Raw genomic sequence first — 22,696 nt, forward strand, 5'->3', positions numbered from 1 at the left:
CCGCCAAATCCATATGCAACCTATCTCATGCCGTTTGGGGAGCGACTTCAGACGTCCAAGTCCCATTATTCGGAATGAACCAAAATGATTGTTTTCCCCTCGCCAGCAGATTCCGGCGCTCCTTAGCTCCCCAGAAGGTAGCAAATAGATTGTCCTGCTTTGCATCATCCGCCATCACGATTCCTCCAGCTAGGCTGCAAAGGCACCAACGCAATCCGACCGGTATCAGCGTCGAAGTCTCGCCATTTCCTTACAACAAACTTGGGTCGAGGCTTAGCGGTAGGCAACACGATGCAGACAGGTGTCACAAGAAGCCAAAGCACAAGGTTGACGACAAGAATGCCCTGACATATCTTTGGTTGGGCAGGCTGGGGATTGACGGCCACACTGCGGCTGTCATGAATTCCCTATCCAAGCTCGCTCACAAGGGCGGCTTGGATAAGGGCGGCTTGGATAAGGCCGACTCTGAGGTTTGGGCATTTGACTCATGATCCAGGTCGCATGCCAGCCATGGCAGCTCTAATGGTTTTTGCAATCATGACATTGGTTGACGTTCCCGGCGCAGGTCCTCGGCTCAAATCTGTTCCCCCATTGTCAGTATGTCATTGCATACATTTGGAGTTGCCTTATGATTATACTCACGAGGCATAGGTGCTACTTGATTCGACTCGGTGCCATTCTCTCCGTTTTGGGCAACAGGAACTTCACGATCAGGGATGGAAGAAATCTCCTTGACGAGCAAGTCATAACACTCTTCCTCCGATCTGGCCGTTACGGCAGTTTTAACAGGGGGTACTGCAGAAGATCAGCGCCGGGGTCACTCCGAGCCAGGAAAGGCATTTGCTCAAATAGCACATGGGGTTGCTCCATTCCCGTGGAATGGATGGGGGGACTCGTTTTGGGCCAGGATGGCCAAGTGCGCAGGCAGATTGGCTTACCTTGGTTTGACGCCATCATATGCGCCGACTGGTAATGCCCAAGTCGGATCACTTGGTTTGGGTATGTTGTCGGGGGAGTCGGACTGTACATGTCTAGCCGTTATGTGCCCGTCACAGAACTTGCGCTTTCGTCAAACCGCAACTATTGAGCCAGTCTGAGCAGCAACAGGTCGACGTGTGCGTATTAAGAGGTCAAGTATTGCTCACTTCAGTATTGAGCAACGTAAAGCTGACGTTGATGAGCAGATGGTCGACGTCGGGCAAAGCAGACAAATGTGTCGTGCAATCTCCCTCACGATTGTGAAAAGCGTTATGGAAGCCCTCACTTATAAGCTCACGGAAAAGCCACAGGGTATACTGGGGTCTAGTGGATCTGCAGATGTCAAAGACACCAAATTTGCCCTGTCTGGTCCAGGTCCAAGTTCAACAGGCTCCATCTGGCAAGACGGAGTAAGACAACAGACGGACCTTGAGCAGTGGCGTCCCACTTTATCGTATTTCGTACCGTGACCTACGCGCGCAAGACAGGACTTGATCTGGGTTGGGTGGCGTGCCAAGGGTGCTGGTCACCACTCAAATCTGTCTATCGTCACTTGGTAGCAATTTCGCTGCTGGCCAGTTAGTGAATTGGGTCCGTCCCAATTTGCTCTCAGCCTCTTGTGGAGCCTGGACTCTGGAGCACATGGTGAACGGATCGAAAACATTGACATTGAAGAAGGGACTGCCTTGCAAGAGCCAGTCAAGACCCCTCTAATCGTGTAAAGGGCTTCGAAAAAATGCGATGCATACGATGTTTGCCGCGTAGCCCGTCAAGGAGACGGGCAGGGCCGGATATCGCACCGATCGGCTTCAATCCACACAACAACTGTTTGTCAGTTGGGCACTTCACCATCAAGCAGCACCACAATGGCATCTGCTCATCACATCGCATCGCAAATAGTTCCGTTCGAGGAATGTTTCTACGGCCCGGAAGCCTTGTTTTCCAGAAGAGTGGAACCCCCTTTCAGCTCCGGCGTCAAGGTTCGTCCCTCTCTCCATGCCGCAAGATGTCAATGCACCACTCTGACATTGAGCCCCTCTCCAACGGGCTCCCCAACTTCTCCCGGATGCACACTTTTATCCCAAACGGGAACCATGACACCGCCGGTCCCCTCCTGCACTGTACCCATGCAGCGCCGCATCTCAGGGAGGAAAACGACGATGCTCCGGTCAGCCGACGTGAGAAGCTTATTATGACGATTTTCCAGTCATTTCTCAGTCTGTGCCGTAAGATGGGGTACATTTTCCGTTCTGGCTCCATCAAATTTCATCGGTCGGGCCGCGATTATGCCTAAAGTCACGGCTCTTGACGAACTTGATGCTCATCGAGTGATGGATGCGTTTTACAAAAGATCCACCCAAGGCAGACCCAGGAAGATTATAGCCAGACATGCACTCTACTGTACGTGCCGCGTGCAGACTCGAAGATTAATAATAGAACTGCCACATGTCTTCTCCATTGCAAAACCATGCGCTCGGGGAAGGGGTTGGGACACATTCAGCCTTGTGGCGGGACTTACCGATTTGTTTTTGACGCTACCCGATTTGTGGACCAGCTTTAGTACGATTCTGGCCAAGAGATAATGGTAAGCATGAGAGCTACTCCAACATAATTCATCCGTTGTTTCGTGACTGGCTTGAGCTTTCGTTTCCCGCGGCCAGCGCAAATTCAACATCAGCAAGTCCAGACCAGGCTCTGGAGTGTGGTGTTGTGGTGGCAAGCCCAAATTGACGGCGTTACTGTACACGTGTTTCGGATTTGTCAGTCGCCCTATGTGAACTTAATCAACCTTGGTTCCTCCCCAAAAGCCGTGGACATGGACTCATGGCACCAATCATTAGGTGTGATATAAACCAGCTCCGCCTGCAGGTTGCGCATACTCTGCTTCCCTCCAAGATGGGTTAATGTCGGCCGATTATGGCCGAAAATAGCTGTTGTCCATCCCAACCGCTTTCGTTTTGGGACGTATTGGCGCGGATGTTACATCCTACCTCGCTGGCCAGCCAGCCTGACAATCAGCTTGACTCTTTGCGTTTCAGCTCAACGGCATTGTGTGCCTTGTGTGGTCGGCATCAGTTCCATAAACAAGGGATGACAAGGGATGTCAAAGCTCGCGTGGTCATTGAGAGGACCACGCCTTTCGGCGCCCCTCAGGGGTTTCACATAGGGCTGACTACACTGTGACAACACAGAGACTGACAAGGGAGACATGATGGTCAAAACATCATCACACATAGGCTGGTTTTTTCAGCCCCCACTCTCCGTATATCGGAATTAAGCCGAAGTCAGGCAAATTGAACAGGAGAAACGGTATGAAACGATGCTTATCTCCTTTGACAGCTGTTCTATTATTATCTTTGCCCCGCGATTGCTGTGGGTGCTCACGCATCACGGAGGCACCAAGGATCACAACTCCTCTTGTTTGTTGGACAGCACGCCAAGGTTGAAGTTACCGTCCCGAACTCTGAGAACCCTTCTCAACGTCGACAGTTGCTCTGGCTTTTTCCAACGTTTCCTCACTCTGAACACCACTTGGCGTCTCGTCGTGCTCAATGGGATCGTGGTCTCTTACAGCCAACCACGTCGGGTAAACCGATAACCCTTTGCAGAAAATTGTCAGCCAATCGACTTCAATCCTAACCGGAGCATAAACGAGACATGCTTACCTAGCAGGATGGTGTTGACTGCGAGTGGCACTCTACCACCTTTCCACTGTCTCGTATTCAGTCCAAAACTGATGGCTTGCGCGAAGCTCTCCTGGCCTCTCAAAATGCCAGAGAACCGGCTCAACTCAGAGATATTATCCGTCTTGGTTGCCAAGAAATAATACAGCCAATTTTGCAGAGACTGTCTTGCAAAGTCCCATAGCAGAAGGACGAAGAAACCTTCGACAAAGCCAGCATCTTCCCAATCCCAAACTGGTGGGTTGGCGGTGTACTTTTCCTGAATGACCCAGCCGTACACCCAGGCAATAATGTGCCACACAATAACATAGTAAAAGCCGAGTTCGATACGTCGCTTCACTCGAATGCCCTTGTAATCGAGAAACATACTCATGAGCTGCGAGCTCAACAAGGTGCCAAAGTTGCTCACGAAGCCAATAAGCGCCCGAGCCCTCACTCCAAAATAGTATGTCTGAAAGTTGCCGCTGTACTGGTTGAAATACGCGGCCCAGAATATCGGCAGCAAGAGGAGGATGTCCTTTCGCAAGCTCAGTTTCCAGAGGCTCTTGAACTCAGCCTTGAGACTCTTTTCCGCTTTCACAATGACTTTACTCCCATCACTGCGTTGAACTTTTTCCGGTGCTGACAACAATAAAGCGACAGGAGCGGCAACACATTGCAGCGCAACAAAAACAAGATAGGTCTTCGCATCAATCTTGCCCTTCTTCTTTGCGCTGGCGTCATTGTTCAGCCCCAATACAATTGCTCCTCCGAGCAACGGTCCTCCAGTGCGAAACCATAACCAAATATTCATGTATTTTCCTCGTTTGCCAGGCTCAGGATATCCCAAAGCAACAGCACCTTCCGACGCCCAGAACAAGCCGGCCGACACACCACATGCCACAGCTCCGACAAGAACAAGCCACTCATTTCCAAAGCGGTTGTTCGTGTACAGACCGGCCGAGTAGACGGGGTATCCCACGGCTCCGAGGAACAACGTCCAATCGAGACCGATTCGATTAGCAATTGGCCCGCCTACAAGGCACAAAATCCCCATAAGTCCAAAGACGAGTGCGTTTGCGGCGTTGACCAGAAACGGTTCCTGGGCACCACCTGCTCCCAGCGCGGACATGGCGTTCCAAAGACCTGGGGCTAAGAAGCCCACCATTCCGATGACAAAGGCATTGAATAGAGTTGTCCGATACCATGTTCGCTTAACGGGGACATCTGGCGAGGGTACTGTTGTCGTGTTTGGTATCTTTGCTTCCGCGGCGGCAGGTGTGGACGCCATTCTGGATGAGCCTCACCAAGGTTCTGTGCAACAAAATAGGAACTTGACGTATCACAACTTGTCTCAGTCTATCGAATCAGCATACCAAACTGAATATATACAAGAACAACACAGCATCATCGTCAGTCATAACTATCCGCCCCACTAAATGTCTTCATCGATTCCAAAATGGCGACATCTTCAAGTCCCCATAAAACTCCACCCTCACTTGCGGTCCAGCCCTTGTAACAAGCTGTATTCTAGCAAATTTCCAGACAAAGGGCCCGTTGAAAGCGCATTTATTCCCCTGTAGTCTCCGCAGCGTTGCGATCGTTTGAATTTATGCATGTTAGCGTAGGTTTAGTCAACGACCGGCTTTTGACAACGGCAGTGGGTATTGGTTTGGTTTGCCGATGTGGGTTTTATATGACTAGTTTTCAGTATGTGGTTTCGAACGTGTTTTGATGAGTGAGATGTTGGTGGTTCCGTGGATAGCCGGGTTTGGGGGGAACTTTTGGGGTGGGTTGAAGTGGGTTTGGGGGTTTTGTATTGCTGGTGTCATTTATTTGAGAATGATATAATTGCTTTAAGAAAAATTTGTCTTTATCGAATGTGTTGTGAGTTGGGAGATGGGTTTGTGTAAAGTGAGCTGTAGCGCAGGGTTCAAGGTGTTTGGTTGAACGCAGTGGGTGGAATATCTGACTGGTCTACTACGATTGATGAATACTTTATATGCAATGTCTGCTCGAGCGTATCCAGGGATTCATAATGATACATATCGGTGATTTTCTGTGTTTTTTTTTTTTTTGGTTTTCCCCAAGACATCTGGCTTGTCTCCCTGCTCCGCCAAATCGCCCAGCGTCGCGCGACCTTAGTACCCTCCCGACAAACACTGTATAGAATTTCATTAGATCTGACAGGTATACCGCAGGCATAGTCTAGAAATGAATTAGTTGCTGATTACTCCGCGGGCGTGTGTTTACTTACAACATTCGTGGGACCTTGAGAGCTTGATTGCGTAGAATGCTGGCGCTGACATAAGAAATAGTTTGTTCCATTCTCCGGTCCCTTATAACTTTTCACTTACGCAAAAAAGACTTTCCAAGTCCTGAACTTCGCCTCCAGTCCTTTCTAACGTCTTCCTTTCTCGTTCCTCTTGTTTTCTTTTTCGCTCCCTATTTTCACTCTTAGCTGCCGAATGTTCTAAAGAATAGCGTTGAACCACCAGTACATCGCCCGTGGGTAGTGCCAGACCATGTACAGTAGTGATACATTGGTTCATTTGGTTCGGATTTGTGAATGTGATGTAAGCTACATCTTCGGATAATAGTCCAACAAACTGCGGGGAATAGTTGAAGAACTGGCGGGCAAGTTTCATCCCGGAATTAATCATCGATGGAAGCGGTCCTTTTGCAGCACAAATTGTTGCAGTAAACAGATCCCATATCCTAGAAACCCGCCAACTTTTCTTCTTGGTGAAGAGTCGAGACATTCTGCCGCATTCTTGTCGAAATCTTAGTTTCTCTTGGTTCTCCGACGAGAGAAGAGCAATCGCCAAAGCACACGTTGCTACTGCATCATCTCCAGCATTATCAGCATTGCCACCATTACAATTCCCTCTAGGGGGCTAAACATCCTTCCAGTGATATCCGACGGTCTGCAGTAAAGATACAAGTCCGGGGATAACCCCAACCGACGACGTGATGTCTTGAACAATGTCACGAAGATCCATCCAGGCCGAAAAGAAGGGCATGGCCCGAGGGAAAGCCTTGTACAAGTATGTCCATTCGGCCGCCATTTCAAATCCAATTAGCACTAGGTTTGTCTTTTTGCGAGGGCAGCCCTGAATGAAATCCACGATAGCGGCTTCTAAATTCTCAAGATTGACTTGTTGCTGCTGGCCGAAGCGGTGAGAGCGGCGAGCTGGCATGTTTTTACCACCCCTAAGACAAATAAAGGTATCTAATTCTTCTTTGGGTATGTTTATATTAAGCGTTAAGGCTTGGATTTGGTTTGTGGTGCAAAAGTTTTGCAGAGACGGCTGGTTGGTGGTATCCGTCTGAGAGGAATCTTGTAATGTTGGAAGATGCGCAAGGCCAACTTGATGGAGGATGCGGTCCTTTTCGTTTGTTATGGCGACATGCTCTGTGTCAATCGCAAGGAAGGTTGAGTCTGGAAGAGCATTGCGTAGGCTTTTTATAGTGGTGATTCTATTGTTGAAGAGGTCTCTGGAAGACGGTTCCCATTGAAGTTGTTTGTAGGTGCATGAGGACATGGCGTCAAGTGTCGTCTCCTGGCCGTGATGTTGAGACCAATTTAATCACAGTTTTGTTTTGGGGGATACAAATATTAGAGCGCTGAATGAGTCATGTGATAGATCCGTGACTTATGCAGCTATTGTACGAGCTTAGCTTTGATGGGTAAACTCTGTCTTGTAAATAAAGTTGCATCATTTGATGCTGATAAAGCCCAATTACCTTAAGAGTAAATTATGGCTCTAACTTGCGCCGCAGATCATTACAATATCTTATGACAGATCTTACTCAAAGTGACCACTTGTCGCTTGGTCTCATAAAACTTAAGCCGCCTAATTATTTATTCATAAAATTCCGCTGTAATTAGGGTGTTTCCAGGTGGTGCTTTTTAATGTTAAACAAAAAAAGACATGAAAGTGTAGGGTAGGCTAGACTTTGCGATTCCCAATCTGGGCCGTGCCGGTCCAGCCATCCAGGTACCGCCTCCACCCGGCGGCTGGCTGTCAGCTGCACCAATGCTCAAGCCGGGGGAGCACATGACGCACGCATGCGGCTACATATCTGGTCGAGCTGAGCTTCATCAGCTTCCATTCACCTCCCTTCCCCCCATTCATCAACACCATCTTTTCATCTACCAGGCGAATCTCCATGACTTACACCTGATTGACACATAGCTAGCCGCCATAATGGCGCCAACTTGGATGTTGGGCGCTTCCCTCGCCCTTCTCGCCCATGTCCATGTCACTCGAGCTTCGCAGCCTGGAGCCGTGAAGCCCGTTGCTGCACCGATGCGTGACTTGGCTTGGGGTCAACTCAACTTTTTGCATACCACAGACACACATGGCTGGCTGAGCGGCCATTTATTAGAGTGAGTCTGTCTTTGGTGTCTTTGGCTAACTACACCATTCCGTGTACCCTCATCAGCACACTAACCCGCGCCAGACCGCAATACTCGGCCGACTGGGGTGACTACATTTCATTCTCTCAACACCTGAAGAAGCGAGCCGACGACACCGGTAGCGATCTTTTGCTAGTTGATACGGGAGACCGAGTCGAGGGAAATGGTCTTTACGACGCATCGACTCCCAAAGGCCTGTTTTATTACGATGCTTGGGCAGAACAACATGTCGACATCATCTGCACCGGGAACCACGAGCTGTACCAGGCTGCTACGGCCGATTACGAGGCGAACACGACCGTCCCCAACTTCAAGGATAAATATATCGCCTCCAACCTCGATTATATTGACCCTCAAACAAGCGAGCGCAAGCCCATGGCCCAGCGATACCGCAAGTTCAAGACCAAGAACCAGGGTCTAGAAGTTGTAGCCTTTGGGTTCCTGTTTGACTTTACTGGCAATGCCAATAATACTATTGTGCAGCCCGTCGCCGAGACTATCAAAGAGAAATGGTTCCAAGATGCGATGCGCGAAAAGGCAGACCTCTTTGTTGTAATTGGCCACGTTGGCCTGCGGATGGAGGAATTCCGCACCATCTTCACAGCCTTGCGAAAGCAAAACTGGCATACTCCCATTGCCTTCTTTGGCGGCCACGCTCATGTGCGAGACTCAGTGAAATACGACTCACAAGCTTTTGCCATTGCCTCGGGGCGGTATTTCGAAACCATCGGCTTCATGTCCATTGATGGAATCAAGAAAAAGGCCACTGATGATGTCTCTGCAGAAGCATCGCTCAAGTTCAGCCGCAAATACATTGACACCAATCTCTTTGGCATGTACTATCATACTGGACTCAACGAGACCACTTTCCCCACCGACGATGGCAAGCGTGTAAGCAAACAGATTGCTCGCGCACGCAAGGCGCTGAATCTCGACCAAACCTACGGCTGCGCTCCTAGGGATCTGTGGATGAGCCGGGCCCAGTACCCTGCCAACGACAGTATCTACTCGTGGATCCAAGACGAGGTGTTCCCCGATGTGGTGGTAAATGAGAAGCGCAAGGACAAGTCTCGACTGGCGATTATGAATACCGGAGGCATCCGATTCGACATTTTCAAAGGACCCTTCACTCGTGACTCGACCTACATTGTCTCGCCGTTTGTGAGCGGCTTCAACTATGTGCCCGACGTGCCGTACAATATAGCCAAAAAGGTCATTACGATTCTGAATGGTGCGGACAAGATTCTGAGCACTCATGGTGCTGAAACCAAATTCATGGCCATTCCTGAATTAATGTTTACATCAAAACATGGCCAGTCACCAATCATGACTGAGGAAAATGAAGGTGATGAGAGGCTGGAATTGCGCAGTGTTGAGCCAGATCTCATTAGAGGCTACACCACCAAGGACGATATTGGCACAGATGGCGACGATACAGTTCATAAAGCAATTCCGTTTTATGCCACTCCCAACTGCGTCCAAACGGAGATAAATTTCCCCAAAGAAGGTGACCCAGAAACCGTGGACTTGGTCTTTATTGACTTTATTCAGCCCTGGATCATTCCGGCGTTGAAGTTTGCGGGTGGTGATTTTAGCAGCGATGATGTCAAGGTGTACATGGATGGCACGCTGACTTACAAGTTGAGCCAGTGGATTAGCAAGAATTGGCCGCGCAAGTGTTGAGGCAGCCGGACTGCAGATTGGATAAATGAGACATAGATATAAATCATATAATACAAGTATTCCATTACAAATCCGTGCCGCCGACACACTCGCCAAGCCACGCGTTCATGCCCTCCCGGTTGAGCTTGTAATCCCTCCATCAACGACAATCTTCTGCCCCGTCACATAACCAGCCTCATCAGACGCAAGAAACACCACCGTACTCGCCACGTCCCAAGCATCCCCCATCCTCCCCATGGGCACCTGTTTCTCCCGCGTCACCCTGAACGCCTCATAACCACCCTCCACACCAAACCGATCTGCCAGAATTCTCGTGTAAGGCGTATCCATAAGCCCCGGCACCACCGCATTAATCCTCACCCCACGAGATGCGTATGAAACAGCCGTCGCACGCACAAACTGCAGAATAGCCGCCTTGGCAGTATTATACGCAATTTGATCCTTGCCAATGTATCGCAAACCAGCGATGCTCGACACACAAACGACACTACCACCCGTGGGCTGTGCCTCCATTACAGGCAGCACATGGTGGCACGCAAGATACACGCTCTTGAGATTAACTTGCAATTGCGCATCCCATGTCTCTTCGTCCATGGCCGCGGCCGTACCGGGCTGCGAGTGGCCGACATTCGTGACGAGAATGTCTATACGGCCGTGTTTGGCGAGACAGGCGTCCACGAGAGATTTCACGGATGAAGAGGACGTGGCGTCCATTTCGAGGACGTCGCATTCTTGTCCTGCGTCTTGGATGGCGCGGATGGTGCGCTCTGTGGATGGGAGGGTGCGGTTGCCGCCGAAGATGGTTGCGCCTTGGCGGGCGAGGGTGATGGCGGAGGCGGCGCCGATGCCCCAGCCTTGAGGGCCGGTTTGGCCGAGGCCGATTACTAGGGCGATTTTACCGTCTAAGCGGAACATTTTGCTTCATTGCGGTTGGGTTGAATGTGTTGTGAGTGCTGAGGGCGGCTTCTTATAAGAAGGTTGACTTACAAGACGGAGACGGAGAATGTCCGTGATTCGGCCCCGCCTGGATTGTGGCCGGCCGGAGTTGAAGTCCGTGCCCCACACGGATGAGATGTCGTAATGCGGAGGTTGTCCGTTGGTAGCTTGGTTGGTTGTGCGACTTATAAGATCACACCATCCCATGATTTCTAGAGATGCTCTCGTCTGTCATAACAAGCAAGTGTGTTGAAGGCACACTGCAATACACAATGGAAGACGCGTCAGTCCCCAACCCCGACTACGACCTCGCCAAGCCACTCTCCTCAGCAACCGGCCTCCGTCAAGGACTCACTTCCTACGGCGACGCCCATTTCAGCCTCTTCCTCCGCAAAGTCTTCATCAAGGCCCTGGGGTACAGCGAAGATGCCCTCTCCCGAACCAAAGTGGGCATCATCAACACCTACTCTGGCTTCAACCCGTGCCACGCCAATGTTCCGCAGCTGATGGAGGCGGTTAAACGGGGCGTGCAGCTCCAGGGCGGACTGGCGATTGAGTTCCCGACAATAAGTCTACATGAGAGCTTCTCGGCGCCGACGAGCATGTTTTTGCGGAATTTGATGAGCATGGATACGGAGGAGATGATTCGGGCGCAGCCTTGTGATGTTGTGGTTGCTATTGGTGGTATGTCCCTGATGCACTGGACTCCCGAGGGATGGTTCTAATTGCGCTATGATAGGCTGCGATAAGACTGTTCCTGCCCAGCTCATGGGCGGACTGTCTGCGAATAAGCCCATTCTACCCCTTGTCACAGGACCCATGATGCCGGGATCACATAAAGGCACTCGAGTAGGCGCATGTACCGACTGCCGCAGCCACTGGGCGCAGTACCGCGCAGGTAAGATCGACATGGAGGATATTTCCGCGGTGAACGACGAACTGGCTCCCACGTCAGGCACATGCGGCGTCATGGGGACCGCCAGCACCATGGCCTGTATCCTTGCTGCTTTGGGGCTCATTCCCCTTGCGGCGGGTGCATCTGCCCCGGCGGTGTCGTCGTCGCGGCTCCGGGTGGCGGAGGAGACGGGTCGGAATGCCGTCCGGGCGTGTGAGGACGTGGATGCGTGGCGGCCGCAGAAGATACTTACCAGGGAGTCGTTTCTGAATGCTATGACGGTGTTGCAGGCTATTGGGGGGTCGACCAATGCGGCGGTGCATTTGATGGCGATTGTAGGTCGGCATCCTGGGGTGGCGGGTGTGGTGACGCTCGATACGCTTGATGAGGTTGGGAGGCGGACGCCGTTGTTGGTGGATTTGAAGCCTAGTGGGGAGAATTACATGACTGATTTTCACAACTCTGGTGAGTTCGCCTCTACAATTCCAGAGTGATCATACTGACAGTCGTAGGGGGCATGTTGGCGCTTCTTCACCAGCTCAAACCACTTCTGTACCTCAACGCCATGACTTACACGGGCAAAACTCTCGGTCAAGAACTGGCCCTTCAAACCCCTATCCCAATACCACAACACCTCAGCTGCATCCAGACTCTTGAATCCCCTCTCCACCCCTCCTCCTCCCTAGTCGTACTAAAGGGAAATCTTGCCCCAGGTCGAGCCGTCATGAAAGCCAGCGCCTCCAAAGACAAGCGACTGCTTCACCATTCCGGCCCAGCCGTCGTCTTCGCCAACTCAAAAGACCTGGCTGAACGCATCGACGACCCAAACCTGCAAGTCACCCCGGACAGCGTACTCGTACTACAGAGCATCGGTCCCGTAGGCAACCCCGGCATGCCGGAAGCAGGACTGATTCCCATCCCGCGGAAGCTCGCGGAGAAGGGAGTAGTGGACATGCTGCGCGTGTCGGATGGCCGTATGAGCGGCACGGCTGGCGGGACGATTGTGCTGCATGTTTCGCCGGAGAGTGCGGATCCGGAGTCTGTGCTGGGGATTGTGCGTGACGGGGATGTGATTACCTGTTGTGTGGGGGAGAGGGTGTTGAGGGTTGAGATTTCGGAGGAGGAGATTGCGAGGAGGGTGTTGGAGCGGAAGAAGAGTCTTGATGGGGAATGGGAGCGTAGGGGGAGGGAGAGGGGATATCGGGGGTTGTATTTGAGGTCTGTGAATCAGGCTCAGTTCGGGGCTGATTTTGACTTTCTTACTGCTGGGGGGTCGTTTGGGGTTGCTGAGAAGGGTTGATGTTGTAATGGTGGTGTAGCTATGTGTTGGTGATGGGTTTTGAGTGTAGATTATGCTGGTACGAGTGTCAATGGTAAGATAGAGATAATATGTCCTAGTTATTGCTTCAGCGGCATGGTTAAGAATTGTTCTAAAGTTGGAATGCCTGGATGTTGAAGTCGAGTTGTAACAAGATGCTGATCCCTGTGATAAGATGACAATGACTGAACTGTAGGATGTACAGAGTGCCGTCTGGGGTAAAGGTATTTGCCCGCATCCAAGTATACACTAACACTTCTCAATATGTGCTAGGACACCTGTGATATGGGATACCCTTTCTAAAGTTTAACCCTTTGAACCCCACTGTAAATGTGTCAACGGATATAACCAAGACTGTCTCTGTATTCGCGTTCCCTGTGCTTGTCCAAATCACCTAGCGGACATTTTTTTTTGAGAACGTGTATGTCTGGGGTTAATGATGGACACTTTGTTTTAGATTTAGCCCAATCTCGTTAGTAAACCACATGCTTGACAAGCTAACTATCCCAGTTTAAAGCAAACCTCGCGCCACAAACTCGTCACTAGCCAATGGGCATTAACTCCTGATGGGCCTCATTTCAACTTCAGCCGCAAAGACGATTCTTGGCAGCCAGGATAGGCCATCAGAGCGATCGAATGGAGGACAAGCATGCGATCGAGTCGCATTCAAATACCAAGTGACAACCCTGAGCCGAAAAAGGTTTCGTTTTGAGATCCCGAGGCGAAAACTTACCAGAACAAAACGCCGTTTATTAGAACAACATCGATCGTCATCACCATGGGCAAACTCCAAAGCTTCGTTGGAGCTGCGCTCGTGGCCCTGACGCCAGTCCTCGGCGCGGAACTCAAGTTACCCGCGTCAGGCGAAATGTCCATTGTTTTCCCGCGCAACGAAACTTACGCCGTTGTGTCGCCATTCCCCATCGTATTTGGGTATCGAAACGCACCCGCCATCCTCTCATACGATTCGCAACTCCGATGGAACGTAGATTGTGTTAACCATACCCTCTACGGCTCGTCCACCGTCAACGGCTATGACAACGCCGTTATTCCCTCTGAACCCTACTTTGTGCTGAACTCCACAAAGACTTTGTACGAGTCCTCACCAGACTATTTGAAGAACAAGGACGGGCCCTTTGGCAGCTTCAGGGCCAACTCGGACCGCTGCACCCTTACCTGGACGTTTTTCTACTGGACCGTCTGTCGTAAGTTGCCAAACGGCGGTACGCTTATTCAAAGTGGCGTGGGAAGGAAGCAGGGCAACGTGACGTTTACGATTCAGCCTGGGGCGACGTTGCCCCATGATGCTATTGCCAAGTATGAAGGCTGCCCTGTGGGTGGGCTGGCCGAGACAATCAAGTCCGAGTCGTCGACGTTTTGTCCGGACACAGATAAGAGTCCGGATTTGGCCCCTTGCGAGCTGGATGTTAAGCCTGCGGCGAGTAGTATTGCTTCGGCAGTGGTGCCTGCAACGACTACGTTTACGGGGAGACCGACTTCAACTTCTGCGCCTGCGAGTACGAGCACATCTGGTAGTGGGAGTAGTGGGAGCAGCGGGGATAAGAAGTCGGACGCGGCTGGGTTGAGTGTTAATGCTGGCATTGGGCTGGTACTTGGCATGCTGATGGTTTGATGATTCGGGTTTGTAGAGCGCATCGATAGAATAATGGTTTGTAACGATAACCCCAGAGGTAAATAATAGCTAATAATGAACTGCAAGTACTTTCAGTTACCCTTGTGCCTTGATCTCATTTTGCTAGCAGACTTCAACAAAGCATACAACGTCTGTAACCTCGGCATGTCCAACCCATGATCTCTGGCAATGCGAACGGGATTGCCTAGGATCACTTCAAGCTCCATCGGTCTACCGGCCTCCCAGTCCAATAACATACTCGGTTTGGCGCCTTTGTTTCGTTCTATACTCCTGAGAATCACTTCCGGTTGCGCCAGATGAGAAGGGACATCGCCAAAGATGAGAGCAATGGCAGCGAAGACCTCATCCATACACGCTTTGAGATGGATGCGCAGTTCCTCATCCTGAACCATGTCCGCGTTGCCAACACCACCCGATAGCACGGCCGACGGATTCATAGATCCGTTGATGCAGATCTTGTGCCAGCGAATTATTTGCAGGCTCCTCTCATCATGGGTCTCTGCATCCCGCACGTTACCGAAATCCTGTAGAATGTGAGCAAGTCGGCGGGCACTCGCCTCTCCGACCTGGGAAAGCTCTCTCATTTCAGGAGTTTGTCCGCCTAATCCATCAGAGTAGGAGCCCATGCTTACCCTGGTCCATCGGTTCTGGTGTATCACGCCAGTGCTGGATTTCTCGGAACTCACGACAGTCACGGCACTTACAATGGGATTGGTGGGATATCTGGTACGATATGGCTGCTCTATGCCGATGCCGTTTTGAATCAAAACGATTGAAGTCTTTCCCTGTGCTGCTTTGGTTACCACGGGCTCAATGTCTTTGGCGGTATCAGCGAGGTCGGGTAGAGCTTTCGTGGTGACAATGACATAGTCCCATCCATGGACTGGCGATGCTGAAGAGGTTGCTGCATCGTCGATTGACTTGTAGACAGCATGTGGTTTGAATTGATAGGCACCGAAACTGCGAGTCTCTAGTCTAACGCCAAACCTGGCAACTTCGGCGTAGTTTGAACGACAGACCAAAGAAACGTGGATGTTCTCTATGGGCTACAAGGTATGAGCTTGAATTTGGATATGTGGGCAATGGAATGGCTAACATGGTGACATAGTGATGCATAGAAGCATCCTACTGCTCCTGCACCAACGAAGAGAATATGTACATGTCTATCATCTCTTGTTAGCCAGGTTTTCTGGGGTAATGCGAGCCGGACGATGTACACACTGCTTTTCATCGATCAAATCGGCCATTTTGGGATTTCTTTGATGCCAGGAATGATACACGAAGGGGCATGATTCGGGTTTGCTCACAGCTGGGAAACGTAGTCTCCGTGTTCCCGAGACGTTCTCATTATATCCATTAACGGCAATTATTGCCTTCTTTCCCCGCATTTGCAATCTAGATTAAATAAAGCCCGAATACCGAATTTAACCGTATCGCTAATAGATCTGTGGTTGAATTATATTGCGGTTGGTGGGAAACATGGCTTCCTTGAGACGGCAATATTACGCGGTGTCAAATCAACAATGAGTGGCTGATTGGCATTCAATTGATAGGTCAACTTTGCAAGTAGATTGTGAGATGACTTATTTCTTTTTGTCAATGATGGCTTTCCCAGAATCTCAGCTTGGTGATGGTTGCCGAACTGGCTCATCGTTACGCAGCACCTTAATGAGCCTCAAGATGCCAACCAGTGACAACCCCGAATGATCCCCGAGGGAAGAACATACTCATTCCGTGCTTTCGGTTTTTATCCGACAATTATTCACATGTAAGTAGCTATATATTTCACATGTTACTCCTATGGAATGATCCATTGTGACGCGAAAGAGGTTCGGCATGAGCCCCGAGAAAAGTCCGATGAGCACAGTCTTGGGGACTATGACATGCCCGCTTCAAGATGTAAACCTACATGAACTTTGGAACGAATAAGTGGACGAATAAGTCTTAGTTAAATTGATATTAATACTTTAAAAAGAAATATGTGGTCAGAAACCTCTTCTGTTCGTGAAATCGGCTTCATTGTGCTATTGTGTTCTTGTGACCAATATGGCGACATTAACAAATTCGTTTCCGCTTTCAAGTACAGCAAACGCAATCGCCATTCCAGGAAAACCAGACCCTCTGCAAATCAACTTCGAACAACTGAACCGTAATGTGTCTGATATTCAGATTAATCTAGCCGACTTGGGTATATCTCCCAAAGATGTCGTTTCAATAGTCATGCCCAACTCTTACGAGTTTATTGTTTCGTTTTTGGCAATAACTCGACAGAGAGGAATTGCTGCTCCTCTAAGTCCAGCTTACAAACAGCATGAGTTTGAATTCTTTTTCAGAGATTCTCAATCAAGCTTGATTCTTGTTCCACAAGGATGTTTCGATCACAACGACCATGTGATAAAGGCAGCCAAGGCGTGTCACACAGCGATAGCTGAGTGTGCTTTGGATGGTGAAACTGTAACATTACAGATCAAGGAACTTGGAGCGTTAAATAAGAGAAAGCAGCAGAGAATTGAAACCGTAGAGCCGGAGGATATTGCGCTTCTCCTTCACACGAGTGGAACTACTAGCACTCCTAAAGCTGTAAGAGCAAACTCCCTATACTTGTTCTGGTGAACATGTGCTGAGAAAATGTAAAGGTTCCCTTAACGCATAGAAATTTGACTCGAACCATGTGTAAGTCCCGAATCACCAAGCTAGAGGACGACATCTCTTCTTGTTCAGGTAATTCTCTAATCATCATCCAGACAACGTTCGAGCGACGTACCAACTGTCACCATTGGACTGCGGATTTCTCGTCATGCCGCTATTCCATGTCCACGGACTAGTTGCTGGCCTTCTTGCTCCCTTATCAGCCGGTGGTTCGGTAGTCGTGCCCCCGAGATTTTCTGGTTCTGAGTTTTGGACAGACTTCGTTGCATGTCGAGCAAACTGGTATACTGCGGTTCCTACCATCCACCGCATCTTGCTTCAAGTCCCACAGCCAGATCCAATGCCAACTATCCGCTTCATTCGCTCATGCTCTGCACATCTCTCTTCTAAAACTCTTCAAGAAATGGAATCAACGTTTAGAGCCCCTGTCCTGGAAGCATACGGCATGACGGAGGCGGCGCACCAAGTGTGCAGCAATCCACTACCACCAGGAAAACGAATTATGGGCAGTGTAGGCATCGAACAAGGCGTGAGTGTGAAGATTTTGAATGATAACGGTGACGAGGTTCCGCATGAACAAGAAGGAGAGATATGTGTGAAAGGAGAGAACGTAACACAAGGATATGTGAATAACCCCCTGGCCAATCGCTCAGCTTTTACGGCCGACGGGTACTTCCGCACTGGTGATCTAGGGAAGAAGAGTTCGGATGGCTATATATCTATTACGGGCCGCATTAAGGAACTTATTAACAAGGGAGGTGAGAAAATTAGCCCTGCTGAGCTGGATAGTGCGTTGATGAACCATGCCGATATTGCGGAGGTGGTCACATTTGCTATCCCGGACCCGGGTCACTATGGTGAGGATATTGGAGTGGCAGTTGTTCCTAAAGAGAAACAACAAATATCGGAAGAGTCGATAAAAAGATGGATGATAGAGCAAGTTGTCAAGTTCAAAGTGCCAAAGAAGGTATGTGGGTGGCATGAAGCCGTTACTGCCTCTGGGGAAGGTCAATGCTAACGATATTGCGGATGATTAGGTGTGGATTATTGATGAACTTCCAAAATCTGCGACGGGAAAGCTCCAACGTCGAAAGATTGCGGACAGAATATTAACTGGTGAACTTCTATTCATGAAGCAGGTTGCATAGTACACTTACGTATTGTGTTTATGAATGCTAGGTTTGGTAGCCTTGGCGACTCAAATTGTCACTTTTCATGGACTTAGCAGCCATAGTTGTGAGGAATAGCGCATTGAATTTGTCGTAAGAATCAAGTGCATTGTAGTATAGCTTTGTATGACTAAGACCACCTCGACCATCCGACAGCCAATGTTGTCGAAGCAGATCGCCACTGGTTACATGTCCCCGAAGCTGGAAGTACAAGGTAAAGGTAGTTAGATGGACGCCGTCAGAATATTACGGTTCGAATAAGGCGAAGGTACCGTAGAGATGTATTCAGAATGAATTTCATTGAAGGAGTTCGGCTTGTCTGTCTCGGAACTTGGTTTTGAGCCTTGATTTTGTATCTCAGCATGCCTCTCACCAGCGCCCATTTCGGCAACCTGGAGTAAAACCTACCTACAGTCTGTGGTCCAATGTTTTTAAACATATCCAAGTATACACTAACAGAGGTCAATATGCCTCAGCACACAACGCGATATTTGATACCTTTCCCTGTTTAAATACTTCTGACCCCCCACTGTACTTGACCTCTTGGACAGCTTTCGTAGTTTACAGTTGACTGGATAGCCATATAGTCCAATCATAAACATTATTCCCAAGTCAGCTGAGCGGGGTTGGGCCGTGTATTGGGCCATTCACTCAGCCTCATTGTTACACTTATTGCGCGGCTGTGCCCTCGCATGCCCCCCAATCTCTGGTTTCTGGTAAAGGAAACTTGATCTCGTATCGTTTCCTGTAACTTTCCGTGCCAACTTATAAACTGTTTATCGCTGACGCTTTGAAGCCAAAGCTTCTGTGGCATCTGTATCCGATCCATGTCCTCCCACCGCCTCTCTTGCGATGTGACTGCGGTAACAAAAGCAGCTCGATTCGTGTTGGTCTCGTGCGAACCTAGTTGTAAGACTCCGGGTAAACTTCTTCAACTAAATTGGCAACAAGATGCGTCTAATTAACACCACGACACGGGAGTTGGAAAGCTTTCCGGAAGACACGGCCCCCCCGTACGCGATTCTGTCCCATACTTGGGGTGACGATGCCGACGAACTTAGTTATATCGGGATGAGAGATGGAAAAGTCGATAAACGTAGCCCTGGATGGGCCAAACTTCGGGGATGTTGTCAACGCGCAAAGCTGGAGGGAATACATTACGCCTGGATCGATACCTGCTGCATAGACAAGACGAACCTAGTGGAACTTAGCGAGGCCATCAACTCCATGTTCAGATGGTACAGAAAATCGTCTATCTGTTTTGTCTACCTATCCGATGTTCCGGACGACGACAAGCCTCGCCTCCCCCAGTCTGGCTACCGCTGTAGCAGATGGTTTCAAAGAGGCTGGACCTTACAGGAGCTTCTTGCACCTAAAAAGATGAAATTTTACACTGTGGGATGGAACTATCTAGGAACCAAGGCTAAATTACATGGCACGATCAGCAGTATTACGGGTATACCAAGCGAAGTGTTGCTTGGTGTCACTTCAGTACAGACCGCATGCGTAGCTCAGCGGATGTCCTGGGCAGCACGGAGAGAAACGAAGAGGAAAGAAGACACGGCGTATTGTCTGCTTGGCATCTTCAATATATCGATGCCGTTAGTGTACGGGGAGGGCGGGGATCATGCCTTTTTCCGTCTCCAGGAACAAATTCTAAAGCACACAAGGGACGATTCTATTCTGGCATGGGGTATTACTGATACGATAACTGTTTCTCTACTCAAGAAGCAGAGAACTGTTAGAATCCTGGCTGTGGCGCCATCCGAGTTCGCAAATTCCGGAAATGTTGTTGTCCGAGAACCTCATCCGTGCCTCGAGACCATTAGCGTTGCCGCTGGAGGCATCCGAATTAGCCTGCCGCTGCGTCACTCTCACGGCGAAACGTACCTTGGGCTTCTTGGTTGCAAGCTGCAAGAGTCTGAGGAGTCTAGTCTTGAGATCCCCCTTTGTTTGTTGCCATCCGGCGAGTACGCCCGAGCCCATGGGTCCCTCTGGCGTAGCCGTCAGGTCAAATCCCTCGACAACAAACGGAAGCTGGTTTATATCACTAATAACGTCCAAGACAAATCTGCCGACGGCGGTGAAGATCGGTACTTCATTTACGACGAAGCAAAGTTTGCCCAAGCCAAACTCGAATTGGTGGAAGTGTTCCCCCAAACCTCTTGGTGCAAGGACTCGTCCATGTTCACATGGAGAATCAAGTCAGACAGGGATTATGAAGGTGAAATATGGGCTAGATTTCGCTACCCTGATCCGGACGCCATGAACATTCCGGACTTTGTTGTGCTTCTCGGATTTAAACCGACAGCTACAACACCACGTTGTTGCGTCTTGATATGTGATAGGAACAGCACCATTGAGTATATGACGAGCCATCGTGACATAGTCAGGGAATATTTATACGAATACACTTGTGCAACTAACGGATTCATCAATCTCGGTGTTACTCTCAAGATTATATCGGAGACCACGGTTAATATCCTGCCGGAGATAATGCCACAGCTGCCCATGACCACCATCAATCTCACGGCAGAAATGGATAGGGTGGTACAAAACTTCTTGAGCATCATGAGAACTTGGTCCGCTTACAAAAGGAAGGCAGAGATCTAAAAAAAGCAGTAATTGCATTGGACCAGGACATAACAGCTTCGCGAAGCACGAATCGCCATGCAAAATGACGATCGGGAGCTGCAAGAGAATATAGATGCAGCAATGAAAAGGGAAGATGTGTTATCCCGGGAGCGAAGGAATATCTGGCAAAGGCGAGAATTGACCCTCTTCCACTATGACGAAGAGAACAGGCGAGGTGCAAGAGTGAGCGCTCAATTACACAAGATGGCTGAGCGGTCCATTGCGCGGGCCGTGGATGAACACTTAAATATCGGGTAAAGGGATGGATCGGGTATCATCTAGAGTGGTACACCTTGGGCATATGGTTCAGCCATCTGTAACATAAAGTGATAAGATAAGGAACAAGAGAATTCTGTTGTTGGGATGTGCCACAGCACAAGTATCCCACCAAGGCATGGAGGACAAGTGAGACCTGAGTCCAGGCACAAAGAGAGCGTAAATCAGAGATCATGATGCGAGCGCACAAACGAGAAACCATGCGACAGGTACGTGGCACATCACATCCCCCCTTACTTGGGTCTTAATACCAACGCGTATATCGCCTTTGGATATTTTACTGCGGACTTGGCAGAATGTGTCGTGAATGCCGAAATAGAACGTGTCTATGCGCTAAACCATTCTTTCTCAGCCCGATGATTGTTTCAGTGACGACTACCTAGCTCACCAACGGCCACAAGAAGATCCCAAGCAGCAAAGTCGAATCTGCAAATTTCACCAGATCTGACCTTTCTGCAGCCATAAAGCTAGAGCTTATTAAAATTGCGGCATTTAAAAACCGGCAGCCTTCGAGGCGGCAATAGGAATCGACAGATGGCAGTTACTGTATTGAGACACGTCGCGGAAAGGGCTTTGCATCAATATTCATGCAACTATACATACAGACAAATGTTTTGCCACAAATACATCTCGAATACTGTAGGAATGTATGTTAAGAGTAAGTTTCTCTCTGGAAACAGCAGGAGGAGAAGTTTCCTCGATGCTTCGCGGATGTGGAAACCTTAATCAAGCCATTCACTTCTATGAGCTAACGGTGCGGGCCTTCGTCAATGAGCTTTTGTAGGTATGAGAAACCAGTACAGTGGAGCCGTCAGCAGGATACAGAGATATCATCAGTTCCAGATTTCGGGATGATGACGCTTAAGGAAGCCTTATTCGGAGCAACTAATTCGCATTGACTCTCGAGTATCCCAGTTGGTGACGTCGCGGCATACGAACTCATTGCAAACATTGGGTGAGATCACATAAAGCACGATCTTTAACGCCGTTTGATGCTACTGAGGAGATAATGCATCTTAGCATGAGTGTAACAAATCCGTTAAGTAGACTGTCGCCATTGGTCCCTCTTTTGGCCGTAGAGTTTTGGAATAGTAGTGCGCCCTGAATACCGCAATAGAAGAGGAGAGAAGAAGAAGATCTTCCATGTGAATCCTTCATATGCAACAAAACTCAAAATGAATTTTGGTCAATATTTTAGTATTGACAGGTTCAATTATATGCAGAGTTGACGGGATGCCATTTATGACACGCCTGAACACACACCAAGTCCACGTTGGATGATTATGCGGTTATACTTCCAGATATTTGTTCCGAGTTTGATAGCAGCATACTCGAGCAAACAGGATACATGTGATGCGCATTATGTATCCTGCGGCCCCCAAGGATCCTAATGGCCAAAGTTGATACGAGGTGCCACA

The 22,696-nt window shown here is 49.5% G+C and overlaps 10 protein-coding genes across 10 annotated transcripts; 5 read left to right on the forward strand and 5 right to left on the reverse strand.

Annotated features, from left to right (window-relative positions):
- Positions 1–485: 485 nt before the first annotated feature.
- VFPPC_18248 (hypothetical protein) lies at positions 486–954 on the reverse strand (the record flags this gene model as incomplete). Its single annotated transcript, XM_022429891.1, has 3 exons — positions 486–580; positions 643–795; positions 939–954. 3 exons carry the CDS (start codon positions 952–954, stop codon positions 486–488), a joined length of 264 nt encoding a protein of 87 aa, XP_022285486.1.
- Positions 955–3,427: 2,473 nt separating this feature from the next.
- Positions 3,428–4,932, reverse strand: VFPPC_10054 (major facilitator superfamily transporter; the record flags this gene model as incomplete). Its single annotated transcript, XM_022428688.1, has 2 exons — positions 3,428–3,579; positions 3,645–4,932. 2 exons carry the CDS (start codon positions 4,930–4,932, stop codon positions 3,428–3,430), a joined length of 1,440 nt encoding a protein of 479 aa, XP_022284055.1.
- A 1,606-nt stretch (positions 4,933–6,538) lies between these two features.
- VFPPC_10053 (hypothetical protein) lies at positions 6,539–7,186 on the reverse strand (the record flags this gene model as incomplete). Its single annotated transcript, XM_018288493.1, has 1 exon — positions 6,539–7,186. One exon carries the CDS (start codon positions 7,184–7,186, stop codon positions 6,539–6,541), a length of 648 nt encoding a protein of 215 aa, XP_018137923.1.
- A 666-nt stretch (positions 7,187–7,852) lies between these two features.
- VFPPC_16817 (Ser/Thr protein phosphatase family) lies at positions 7,853–9,747 on the forward strand (the record flags this gene model as incomplete). The annotated part of the gene is made up of 2 exons (XM_018294570.1): positions 7,853–8,034; positions 8,109–9,747. 2 exons carry the CDS (start codon positions 7,853–7,855, stop codon positions 9,745–9,747), a joined length of 1,821 nt encoding a protein of 606 aa, XP_018137922.1.
- A 105-nt stretch (positions 9,748–9,852) lies between these two features.
- Positions 9,853–10,662, reverse strand: VFPPC_10052 (short-chain dehydrogenase reductase sdr; the record flags this gene model as incomplete). The annotated part of the gene is made up of 1 exon (XM_018288492.1): positions 9,853–10,662. One exon carries the CDS (start codon positions 10,660–10,662, stop codon positions 9,853–9,855), a length of 810 nt encoding a protein of 269 aa, XP_018137921.1.
- A 293-nt stretch (positions 10,663–10,955) lies between these two features.
- VFPPC_10051 (dihydroxy-acid dehydratase) lies at positions 10,956–12,878 on the forward strand (the record flags this gene model as incomplete). The annotated part of the gene is made up of 3 exons (XM_018288491.1): positions 10,956–11,367; positions 11,423–12,043; positions 12,091–12,878. 3 exons carry the CDS (start codon positions 10,956–10,958, stop codon positions 12,876–12,878), a joined length of 1,821 nt encoding a protein of 606 aa, XP_018137920.1.
- A 796-nt stretch (positions 12,879–13,674) lies between these two features.
- On the forward strand, positions 13,675–14,529 carry VFPPC_10050 (hypothetical protein; the record flags this gene model as incomplete). The annotated part of the gene is made up of 1 exon (XM_018288490.1): positions 13,675–14,529. One exon carries the CDS (start codon positions 13,675–13,677, stop codon positions 14,527–14,529), a length of 855 nt encoding a protein of 284 aa, XP_018137919.1.
- Positions 14,530–14,621: 92 nt separating this feature from the next.
- VFPPC_10049 (2-dehydropantoate 2-reductase) lies at positions 14,622–15,797 on the reverse strand (the record flags this gene model as incomplete). Its single annotated transcript, XM_018288489.1, has 3 exons — positions 14,622–15,596; positions 15,647–15,713; positions 15,772–15,797. The coding sequence occupies 3 exons, from the start codon at positions 15,795–15,797 to the stop codon at positions 14,622–14,624; spliced, it is 1,068 nt and encodes a 355-aa protein (XP_018137918.1).
- A 799-nt stretch (positions 15,798–16,596) lies between these two features.
- VFPPC_10048 (coenzyme A synthetase) lies at positions 16,597–18,347 on the forward strand (the record flags this gene model as incomplete). Its single annotated transcript, XM_022428687.1, has 4 exons — positions 16,597–17,130; positions 17,187–17,223; positions 17,295–18,166; positions 18,237–18,347. The coding sequence occupies 4 exons, from the start codon at positions 16,597–16,599 to the stop codon at positions 18,345–18,347; spliced, it is 1,554 nt and encodes a 517-aa protein (XP_022284054.1).
- Positions 18,348–19,319: 972 nt separating this feature from the next.
- Positions 19,320–20,981, forward strand: VFPPC_10047 (HET domain-containing protein; the record flags this gene model as incomplete). Its single annotated transcript, XM_018288487.1, has 1 exon — positions 19,320–20,981. One exon carries the CDS (start codon positions 19,320–19,322, stop codon positions 20,979–20,981), a length of 1,662 nt encoding a protein of 553 aa, XP_018137916.1.
- Positions 20,982–22,696: the final 1,715 nt, after the last annotated feature.

Source organism: Pochonia chlamydosporia, chromosome 4 (assembly GCF_001653235.2).
Source record: "Pochonia chlamydosporia 170 chromosome 4, whole genome shotgun sequence".
Taxonomy (NCBI): domain Eukaryota; kingdom Fungi; phylum Ascomycota; class Sordariomycetes; order Hypocreales; family Clavicipitaceae; genus Pochonia; species Pochonia chlamydosporia.